General features: G+C 45.6%; 1 protein-coding gene across 1 annotated transcript in view; it reads right to left on the bottom strand.

Annotated features, from left to right (window-relative positions):
- Positions 1-7,272, bottom strand: part of igf1rb (insulin-like growth factor 1b receptor) — a gene marked incomplete at both ends in the record, with an annotated part of 31,677 nt that extends 24,405 nt beyond the window's left edge. Inside the window, 2 exons of the mRNA XM_079217204.1 lie at positions 544-1,110; positions 7,182-7,272. Of these exons, the coding sequence (XP_079073330.1) occupies positions 544-1,110; positions 7,182-7,272 (658 nt within the window). The remainder of the gene's footprint in view (positions 1-543; positions 1,111-7,181) is intronic.
- Positions 7,273-12,002: the final 4,730 nt, after the last annotated feature.

Below are 12,002 nucleotides of genomic sequence, written 5' to 3'. Positions count from 1 at the left end.
CGCTTTGATTCAGTTATTTTTGCAGGCAGATCTGGATTGAACTCGCATGGAACCGACACAAGACACCTGAATATGTGAGCTACTGCCTCTTGTGAGGATGTCAGTAAACAGAGGTTGTCATTCGACGGCCGGTAGTTGCTCGCATTCGGAAAAGCTCGCTCGGCGGCGACAAGGGGCCGAGAGCTAAATCGCACACTCCACCGATACCTCCGTTTAGCTCTTGGATAAACACCTGAGATGTATTACAGCAAAGATCTGCAAGACGAGTCGATCGGGCATAGCAACAGCCCCCTCCCTGCTTCCCTGTTTCCCTGCAGCCAAAACACAACAGCCAGAGCAGTTAAAGTGACAGGTAGCAGGCCACAGCTGTAGGCACAGAGCCGTTCATTACACTCCCAAATTCACAACCGCGCAAATCAGGCCAAAGGCTCGACTGTCTGCGTGTTCAATTTGCAATTCAAATCCCCAGCAAGCAATTGCAAGCGTGCATATATATATATATATGTGTGTGTGTGTATGTGTGTGTGTGTCAGCCGGTGTTACCTTTCTGGCAGTGATTGGAATTCCAGCAGCGGTAGTTGTAGTTGTTGTTGAACATGGTCTTCCTGCACTGGGGGTTGTTCTCCATGATGCCCGGGCAGACGTCGCTGCACTCCTTGGACTGCTTGTTCCCGGCGATGTAATTGTTGAACTCGGCGTCCAGGATGAGCGACCAGTCGACGGAGTCCAGGTAGCAGAGCTCGGGGTTCTTCTCGATGCGGATGGCGCCGCGGGTGATGTTCCTCAGGTTATACAGGCCGATGTCCTTCAGGCTGGTCATCTCGAAGATCACCAGCGCGTAGTTGTAGAAGAGGTTCCGCCCGCGTATGACGGCGAGGTTGGGGAAGAGCGTGCTCAGGCTGTCCAGGCCGGACACGCGGAACAGCAGCAGGTAGTCGGTGATCATGGTCAGCTTGGGGAAGCTGAGCGAGCGGAAGAGATCCTGGTGGACGTTGTTGTTGTTCTTGTCGCCGATGAGGAGGATCTGCAGGTAGCCCTCCACCACCGTGCAGTTCTCCAGGCGCCGGAACTCGGTGATGTCATTCCCGATGTCGATGCTGGGGCCGCAAACTGCGGGGAGGGAGACAAAACAAAAACTTGTAATGCATCAAAGTCAACAGGTAACGTAAACCTCATTTGCTCGATTGTTAGTAATGTCTCCGCTTTCATTTGAGGCTCTCCTCGGGGATCAAAACAGTTTCATCATCACAATATAAAGTCTTGGCGAAATCAAAAGGCTGAACAATTATACAAGGACACATTCTTGCAAATGATCTGGATACATCATCATGTATTTACACACTCCATGCAATAAATGGCTATTGAAACGGAGCAATTAACAAAACAATGTTCTCAAATTTCTAAACTGGTAATATTATATATATTTATAAAGAGATGCTTGTTTGTGCATTTCCTAAATATTGACGGTACACTTGAGGCTGCGCGGTTGTTGACACAACATGTTTGCCTGGCTGTTCTCATTCTCAATGCCATCTTAACATGGCGTGACAAAGTAAACACGCGAGTCAGGTTCTATTCAAGCTCAGGTATTCGCCGCAATCACGTTCACATTGTAGTTGCTCTTGTTTCCACTTGCGTCACAGCGCTCTGCTCTTGTGATGGAGCTGTTATAGCACAATGACAATCAAAGGCATAGAAACTATTCCACTATGAAAGACATCGTCTATTGAGAGAAATGTAGACGCTCTAGTTTGATCAAATACAGTATACGTGACAAAACTCAATCAATCAAATGAATCACGGAAGACGTTTGGCAAGCAAATCATCATTCTTCATGAAACACGGGTCAACACTCGAGGCAACAACTCCGCTAAAATGCTAACGTGCTGGTATTATGTGTACCACGTTCACCTGTCTTTTTAGCTTGTTAGCATGCTAACATTAGCTTATTAACACTGAACTCAAAGTGCCGCTGAGGGGAATGTCATTAGTTTTGCATTTTTTTTTTAATTTTTTTTTTTTTTAAAGTGGATGTAGTCACCGTGACTTTCCCCATTGGTTTGCGGACGGCCGAGAGGGTCACGTCTGTGTTGAGCCCACCCGAACAGGACCTTTTTAGGCGGTCATGAAGTTAGAATGAACTTTTCCCGAAAAAAACACGACACAAAAGGGTTAAAGTCATAAGACGTGTGGTAAATTTCACGACAACACATCCAGTCGTTAGAAATACATTTCACTCAGATGTCAACCACGTGGTAGTGAGGGGATCACCAAAGTCAGTAGGATTTATCCTCTGGGGGCCATGAATGTATATTTGAAATGGAAATCTATCCGGTAGTCGTTTTGATTTCAGCCTGGACTAAAGCTGTGGACCGACAGACCAGCATTGCCGCTGCTAACGTGGATAAAAACAGCAGCTGTACGTGCAATGCAGCGCCCCCTCCTGGAAGTGTATCCGCCTGCAGCAGTCTGTGCATACACTGTGATCTAGTGTATGCACTAGATCACAGAAGTGAATATGTCCGGGCTTTTGATCAAAGGACGGACAACAAAGGACGGTTGTCTGCCCTTTGATGTGAACAAATTGAAAAAACATGTATTTATGCAATTTCATGTTCAGGGCAAAATAGATTTGTTTACATTTGTTTTTAGCCACACGGGCAGCACTTGTTTTTTTTACAGTAGACTCTGATTCTATTTAGACGAAGAAATACTTTGAACGCAAAGCAAAGTAGAAGAAGACACTGCTCTGAATCCGAACCAGAAAAAGTTTGGTGCGGCAAATCGGTGATGATCGGCGTGAGAGTGTTTGCCCTTCCGACTTGTATTCCCACCTGTGTGCTGTGCTCTACACAATACTTGGCCCGAGCCCCAGCAGCACCCACAGAAACATGGAGGCCATTATCGCACATCAGTGTGAGGATTCAGACTTCAAAAGCTGGTAGGAAGTGAGTCATGGAAAACTCACGCGAGCAGCTCACAGGTAGTCACACCAGTACTTTAAAACCGGTCCATAAAGTTTTACTGTACGATGATGACGCAGAGAGGTTTGGGAGAGACGGTGCATGACAGGCAAACATGTAATTGTTTTCTTAATTACTACATTTTTATAAATAAACATTCGGGCTGGTGTTAGTGATAGATGTTTTGTTTCCCAACCCAATGACATAGACGTAGAGCAAAGTGCCGACGGCGATGCATATTCCCACACTAGATGTCTCTGTATAATCGAAGAAAATAAATTGCAGGGATTCAGGGAACCCTGCAAGGATGAGGTACCACAAAAGTTAGCATCGCACTGGTTCCCTCGACAAAAACCCAAATATTCTTATTTTCAGGTTATTATACACTAAAGAAAACATGCTTATTAAAAGGGTTTTACATTTCTGCCCTAACTGCTTCACGGTGGCCCTTTAAAAAGAGCAGAAAGACAAGTTACACAGTACGAGTAAATGTCTCAATGCAGAATACTATAAAACAGTATTTCCGTTACTGAGGTGGAACCATGTTTAATTTCCAAAAGAACACTCTGAACCCTTCTGCTGGCAATGGAAATGTTTTCCCCAAGCCATCTTCACATGGTTTGACAGCAAAGCACAACATGGTACTGAAAACAGGTCTTACCAGTTACACACACCAATCACCATTTCATATTCTCAGTTGTCTCAATTTTAGCTGTAATAATGTATTTCTGGATCAGAACACGTATACATATACATCTCAAGATCTTTAGGTTGTGCAGCTCAAAGAGTCCAAACCTATCCACTGAACAGCAGCTCTGGGGTCAGTTACACACACACAAAAAGAGAGACAACTAGGATTTTATGACACTACCCCAATGCAAGTTGCAGGTATGTAATAAAACAAATAAAACTCACGAGTGTGTGTGCAAGTAACACCTGTCCAATAGAGCTCAGTCAACTTGTTGATGCGGAAGGTCAAATTCCAGACAACTTTTGTGCCACTTTGTACTTTTCCATTTGGGGAACTAAAGGACATGCTCAGAAATATATTGTACATCGTTATTAGGAAAGATACCAACCGTATGCTGATGTCTAGGAACGTGGTCTATGACTGCAAATGACACCTGTTAAAGGTGCAGGTTTCATTTAAATGTGTATCATCTCGAGTCGGGGGGTCTGTGTGCAAATTGAATCTCTTTACAGTCAGCGCTCCATTTTAGACCTAGTTTGCTTAGAGATTTAAAAACAAGCTTTGTGATCAGATCCTGCAAAGAGAAAGTGTCATCCCTACATTACACATATCATCCAGTTCAAGGCCACCAACTGGAACGCTCCTTGATCCTTTTCAAGCACATATAGGTAAACGCCTACAGAAAGTAGCAACAGACGCTGAGAGAGAGAGAGAGAAAGGGCAAATAGAAGCAGATCTCTTCACTGAAAAAAAAAGAAAAAGAAAGATGGGCCAGTTTTTAAGATTGTCCTATAATTCTTTCTCCAATTTTATTTTTTTTTTAATAAAAAGCATATATTTCCACAGTCAACAACTACACCCAGCGTACAACCTTTCCCACGGTCGACCTCTGTCACAACCCCACTTGTGGCAGAAGTTTCCAAGCACACTGGAGCTGTGGTAAAAAAAAAAATGATAAAGCCCCATCGCCTTTCTTTGCATTTAAAACAAAAAAAATAAAAAAATCGGGCATAATTTAGCTCTCCCATAAAAACAGAGAGCTGTCGGCATTTTGGACCAAAACGGCTGAGAGCTTTCAGTCTTCTTTTTCTCACTCTCTCTCTCTCTCTCCGAGCCTCTTGTGAGCCATTATTAAATGCCTCTAGTGTGATTCAAGGCAGGCAGGCAGTGCGCTGGTATGCCCTTTATGTCTTTCTCTATAATCTACTTGTCAGTGCACACTGTCAGCAGCCTTCAGCGAGCTGCATACCTGTTAATACAAGCCGGGCCTGAGAGACGACGCGCCGGCTGGCGGTGCGGCGTCACCGCAGCCGGGGAGCTTTCACCCTCCGTGGCCCCTGCTGTCTTTCATGGGAAACTGCTCCTAGACCACGCCAAACAAAAAGCGTCCGATCGAAAGCTTACAGCTCAGCTAAGCGAGAATACCGCTGGCAGGTGTAGCGGCTTAATAACTCCCCCTCTCCTCTCCTCTCTCACTGACACATCTCTAAACAGCTGAGTACACAGGTCTATCTCTGCAGCTTCGATGAGCCTCCAGATCAAATATTTTGATTTTGATAACCTTTTTTTCCTCTCCCTCAACTGGCTGCAGCACCGAGACAATCGGAGGAAATCCACGAGAAGTCCAACAAGGCCGAGAAATGGGAAGCAAATTCGCTGCCACTTCATACATTTCTCCATCCTGTTCGTGACAGATTGCCCGAAGGAGAGAAGGGGGAGGGGTAATTAATAAATACTTTTCCACATGAGAGGCAAGGTGAGAAGAACAAGATCACTGTTGACAGATACAACTCGATTGGTTTCTCTGAAAAAGGCAGCGTCTGCAGCTGAACAGAGCTGACCCCGGTTTACCCGAACCCTCTCGTCCCAGCTGATACAGCAAACCAGCGGGAATGCTTGAGAGTTTGGCCACACAAGACACACACACTCTTACGCACACACGTTTTGATGGGAGAACCTATCTGCTTCTTCCAGGTTTGTCCTGTCACCACTAGGAGGGGGTGAACAGTAAACCCCATGACACACACAGTTCACAAGCTTCTCACTCTTTCCAATCAACAGAACTTAGTCTGTTTTGCGTGCCTCGCTGGTTCTATTTTAAAACCCTGGTTCAAACACCCCCCCTTTAAACATCCACCCCTTACCGACGCCTCGCGGTGAATGAAATGCATCAGGGAAGCCCAGTGGAAACATGGGAAAAAATTAGAATTCTTTACATTTTTAGGAGATAAAAAATAAGCAATAATTTGGATTGGATTTGAGGGTTTACACGTTGAGGAGAAGTTGTGAGCTTCAATAAAAGTCCACCTCAAAGTACTGATGGTTTACTTCAATGGATTATCGCTGAACTACAACCTCTGACCTCAGCCTTGTGGTTAACATCATCCGGCTGAGGGGAGGATGTTGCAGCAGCCTGGTATTCGCAAAAATATTTCCAATGTCAGGGTATCCCCGAGTTTGTTTGGTAGAGGAGAGTAAAAGACCGGGAGTGTTGAGTTATTAGTATTACATTAGAAACCCCTTTCGGAAAGAACACCAACACACAGAACAAAGTCAAAAACTGACAATCTCTGTTGTGTTGCGTTCACTCCGTTTACGTCTACTTTGTCTCATCGGAAACCTTGGAAAGGTTCAGAACATATGACTGAAAATTAACTGAACCTTTACCTATGTGGTACACCAAATAAAGAGGGCAATAAAAACATCACAAATGACCCTGTGATAAACACCTCCTGCTCCCGACAACGACCCAGACAGAAACAGTGTCTGCGTGTGCCTGTGGACGGGACGTCTGATCGAACGGAGCGGATACGGGGAGTGAATCTGTCACGGTCCCTGACACGGGGTCGAGGAATTGTTTTGGATGTGGAGGAAGATGAGCCAAACCCAACTCGATTACCCGTCCTTTAAAGTCTCAAGTCCTACAGAGAACACAGATGCCATCCACTTATTGTGTATTCTAACTCACCAACATTGTGTGTGACTCAGAGTTGACATTCTCACACACATTATATATATATATATATATATATATATAATAGCTTGATTTACCAAAACACTTAAACTGACCCATTTTCTGTGGTGAGTCTCAAAAACCAAGTTACAATATTACAACCAGACTTTCTACAGTCTACATCACAGAATAACCACTTCTCTGCACATATTTAAATGTGTTCCCCCCACTATAATCAAATTAGAGTTATATAAATATGCAGTAGACTTATTAAGGCCAATTCAAAACTCGCATGAACCCATATAGTCGCATGACCCCACGTTGGGATGTAAAGCATCATTTACAATACTCATCTTTCTGATTATTTTCTCCACAAATGTAATAAATTGCATTAAAAACATTGCCTCCTCCATTTACAACGTGCACTCTCACACGGTGCATAGTACAGCATGGAGGTTGTTGTTGCTGCAGCTTCGTGTAACGAAAGCGAACCGTCTTCACACACTCGCGGCGCGTGGAAAGAGCAACGTGTGTGTTTAGTGTGTGTGTGTGTGTGTGTGGTAGCATTACTTACTCTCTGCGGTGTTGGGCCGGAGGCAGGACGACAGACCCAGCATCAGACCCCAAAACAAGGTCAAGCGGCTCCTTTCCGTCCGAGACCTCATTCCTGGACGAGTCAACCCTCCCAGACCCTGCGGATACATGTGTCGAGTGGGGCGGGAGGAGACGTGGGCAAAACCTGCTCAGAATTGTTTTAAAAAAGCGGTTTTCTTTTTTTCTTTAAATCTCCAGCTTTGTAGCCGTTAGCCGGCTAATGGAGCTAATAGCTAGCGGGGAGAGCCTCCTCGAGTCCAAACCAAAAAAAACAAAACAAAACAAATCACGGATTTATTCCTCTGGCAAGAAAATACGCATTCATCGTTTTTTTTTTTAACAACGCCGCACCGGTGTGTGTGATGAAAGCAATGCGGTGAACCCGGCGGCGGGGACCCCCGTGTGATCCGCATCCTCGCGCTCCATATCCGGAGGAAAAAACGGCCATCGGCTGCTGGAGAATTCCTCGGGAGGCAGAATACGAGTCCAACCCTCCCTAAAACCGGGATGGAAAGAGACTGTCTGTGGCGCACAGCAACATGTTAAATTGATGCGCAGCCTCCTTGATGTGAACGACACGACGTTTCTTCCGAAATATCCAGGATAAAAATCTAGTTTCAGACCGCAGCCTCCTCCTCCTCCTCCTCCTCCTCCTCAGCCGCTCATCATGCACACACGCACCGCGTTGTTGTGGTCGGAGTAATTCGCCTTCATATCAGCGGAAAAACGGATTATTTGACCCTATTGCTTGGGCTCGGGTCAAGTGGTTATGCAAATGGCCTCCGTCGGTAGGTAGCTGAGCGTCGGTAGACAGATTAACGCACAGGTACGTACGCGGGCTCCTTCGATCCGTCTGCAGTCTGCCGTGTTCGCTGTAAACACGGCGCCCTGCGCAGAGATCGTCTCTGTGTGCGAAGATGAATCACTCCTCACTCTCTGCCCCGCCTTCCAAAGTCTGGGGAAGTGGGCGTCGCTCCGACTGCAGTTTGGCGACTGTCGGGAGAGCAGTTTCCATAGTGACTGGTCTGGCACGCACAATAAGTCTGTTTTAACCATATTAACATCGATATTAATTAATTAAAAGGACGCCGCATGTCGTTACTCGTCATTGTAATTCGCACATGTCCACAAGGACCACTTCACTACGCCGACTTGTACATTCACACCAGACAATGAGGCGTTTTTTTAATTTGTATGTGTGCCTTTATTAATCTACGAGTAGCCCAAACACAAACATACTGTCCCCCCTCCCAAATTCGCCGAATGCGTTACTTGTTTGCACTGCTTTGAAAAAGCCCCCCCCCATGCCAGATCGAAAACGCAGACAGAGTGAGACTTCATACTGAAACATCTCCTCTCTGGTCGCCGCCGGAGCGACTCCGTTTACGACGCGGCGGGAAGCAAATCCGGGATGCTGATCCAGGATCAGGGTTGTTTTGCTGCTCATAAACACGCAGCAGCCTATACAAAGATCGTGTCTGTCTGCGCCACCTGTAATTACACTCTTGAATCCACGCAGTCACAGCTGTGTCTCTATAACCGCGGTGTTATACGCCTGTCATTCATAGCCTACGTGTGCAAATATCACTCGCGTCGTCATATTCACGACTTGCTTTTAAGTGTCTGTCTTTTTTGGTTATCCAGACAATAACATTATTAAAGGCCATGGTTGTTTTTACATTATGACATTACATTAGGCTATTTAACGTTGTTTAATGGAATGGAATATCAATCATCTAATTTACTCCCCCCAAAAAGTCTCGTTGATCTTAATCCCCCATGCCTTGTAACACTATATTACAAAATCCATCACAGTAGTTATGTGTTTTTGGAGCTTGCTTGGTAGCAACTCATGCAAAAACATTCGGCTCTGGGTTTCCCCTGGAAAGGCACCGAAATGCCGCCATCTGGAGGGAATCAGACCCAACTGCATGCTTCAACTCTACAGTCAAATAAATCACAAGCAGGATGGGGTAAAAGCTCAATTTGCTGAAGCAAACTATGACAAATATGAACGTATTCCTTCTGAAGGCATACAATGTCTAGTAGATACAACAACCCTGCAGGTGTTGAAGCTCTGAGTCACAGACCTAAACAGGGATTTCAAAAGTCAACCTTGGCCTTGCGTGGCCTACCGAGCGCCAAAAACATCCACGAAACGGAGAGGCAAAATAATGTCACACTGTCGATTGCAGGCTGCATACAAAGGGGGACTGTCGCCTCACCTGTTCGTCAGGGAATTTAAAACAACTCACCAACAACTCATCACACTTCGCTTGAGACGCTTGGGACAGGTATGGTCGCGAGGCTCTTCTGAGGTCCGCGGGGCCACAATGCTGCGAGAGAAGCGAGACGGTAAACAAAAACCCGCCCACAGAAGAGCCCCCTGACGGTTTTGATTATCCCCGTAAATACAGACGGCTTTCATCACTTCACAGAGCAGGAGCACAGAGGCATTACACGACCGCCGCACATTACCTCAGCTCTGGCAGACTCGCACTCAAGCATCCGTCACAATCCGACAATTAGCACTGAAGGGAGGAAGACAAAAGAAAATGCGCATTAAAAACTGAAGTGAATATCGGTGGCCACCCAAGAGTCCAGCATACAGTGAGTCACCCTCTAACAAGTGCTCACTGTACCAACATGACCTCCCTGTGCCAGAGAATGTTGTGCCTGTCCACTTGCATTTGTTAAGTCCCCATTAAAGTCCCCATGAAGGCAGCCGGCGGGCCCACCTACCTCGACTGTCCCGGTGGAATCCATTCTCGCACCGCACTCATGTGGAAATAAGCCTGTTTACCACCAACGGGTCACACATGCTAATGAGCGTCTGTTTGTTTTCCACTGTGCTCATGCAGGAGGAAGGGAATTTAGAGGGGAAATAATAGATGATATGCAGACAACAGCCCGGGTGGCTTTGCTTGCACTAATGATGAAAAACATACAACAGAGAATTAATGGATATGAAATCAGAACAGGAATTGCGGTCCAGCGGTTTGGATGTCGCTGGGTTCTGATCACGCAGAAGTGCGGGGTGTCAGCTGGCCTGGTTTGGTGGCGGAGGTGGGGTGGTTGTGGCTCCATAATACCCCAGGTGGACTGAGAGTAGACCCAAAGATAACCCAATGAGTTTTGCCTCAGGAACCCCCATCTGATAGGTAAGGTATGACATTATGTAGATTTAGGTTGTCGACCCCATAAACTGTAGATCTCCTACTGATGACCCATACTCTTCTCCCGTTTTGCTCGTGCGGTGTCTGTTGAAAACATGTCTGTGGAAAACGCTCATCCAAACAATGTCACACCCACTGTGCTTCCTCGGGTCCTCCTCAATACACCTGTATACACCCAAGTCATGTCAGAAACACCACGGAATAGGCCTACAATCTGGTTCAAGGTTAAAAAAAACACACCAGACTTCACCATGAGGCATCCTGGGGCTCCCATCTACAAAAGGTCTCAAACAGCTGAAATGCATTATGATGTTTAGATGTTGTATGTTAATTCTCACTCGTTGTACCCTGAAATAACTCAGCCACAAAACTCTTACAAATATGCAACTCAGCTCTATAGTCTACTAATTACTTAGCTCACTCTCAAAGTGATTAGATTTCCTCACAAACAAACCCCAGGCAGTTCGGATTGGCAGCCCAAACTCCTGCACTCCAGTGTTGAACACCGGAGGCCCCCAGGGCCGTGTGCTCGGCCCCCTCCTGTTCACGCCGCTTACCCACGACTGCTCCCCCAAACATGAAGAGAACTCAGAGAAACAAGTTCAAGTTCGAGCAAAGTTCTTGTCAACTTTCACAGAGGAATATCCTCATAACCTTCTACTTCTTAACGTGAAGAATACTTTACAACATAATCTCAAGGAAGCGATCGCTGCAGGGGTCCCAAACCAAATAGTGTACTTGGTAGTACATTTAAGTACATTGTGCTGATAATGCCTCTCTTTGTCGGAATTGGGGACGTTTAATAGCCCAGTATTAGTTTTACTTTAGAAACATTTTGGGGTACTTTTTCTACCACTTCAAATTAGAGAACGGGTTCAAAAGTTCCCCAAATCACTGAACCCGACCCTGAAAACATGCATTCAGGTCGGGTTTACTCGCGGTTATAAAACAACACTGAAACACACTTGGCAAAAGTATTTCCACCTCAGTTATGCAGTACGGCACAGATTAAATTAGCGACAGTATTTTGCAAACGGAAAACATGATTAGCGTTATCAGTTTCTATCAAGTTTCACAACGGAAAAATGGACTCACGGTGAAAGGGAAAGGCACAGACAGACAGACAAAGGGATTCCTTGCTTTATAGGTAGATCCCGAAATGAAATCACTAAGACGCAAAATCCCCTTGGTGTCAAGAAGTAAAAGTAATCTCCAAATAGTTCGCCAATGAGCACACACATGCATGCGCATAAAGTCCACTTAGAAACATGGCAGAAACTAAGGCCCCAGGACATTCAACTTAAGGCCTTTTACCTCTTGCTGAGATGAAAATAAGACATTTAACTTTACATTAACGGTGGTTCGGTACCATTCAAGTGTCCCGGTGGGCGATGACCTGGCACGCTGCGTACGCACTGTCAAAAGGATTCATGATACATTGCATTCAGCCATTGTTCATTGGATCTTTTACATCTCTGCTGTTTTCACATGTCCTCTACAGCGCATCAGGATGTCTTCATTGAAAAAGGCCCCTTGCCTTTCAATGTGTGAAAACCTTTTAAATTATGTTTTGTTTCACAGGGTGGCCATCATGGATTTCAAATTAAATTAACCACTTGGGAGGC

Source organism: Taurulus bubalis (genome assembly GCF_910589615.1).
Source record: "Taurulus bubalis genome assembly, chromosome: 4".
Taxonomy (NCBI): Eukaryota; Metazoa; Chordata; class Actinopteri; order Perciformes; family Cottidae; genus Taurulus; species Taurulus bubalis.
This window is presented reverse-complemented; position numbering and strand designations above follow the sequence as displayed.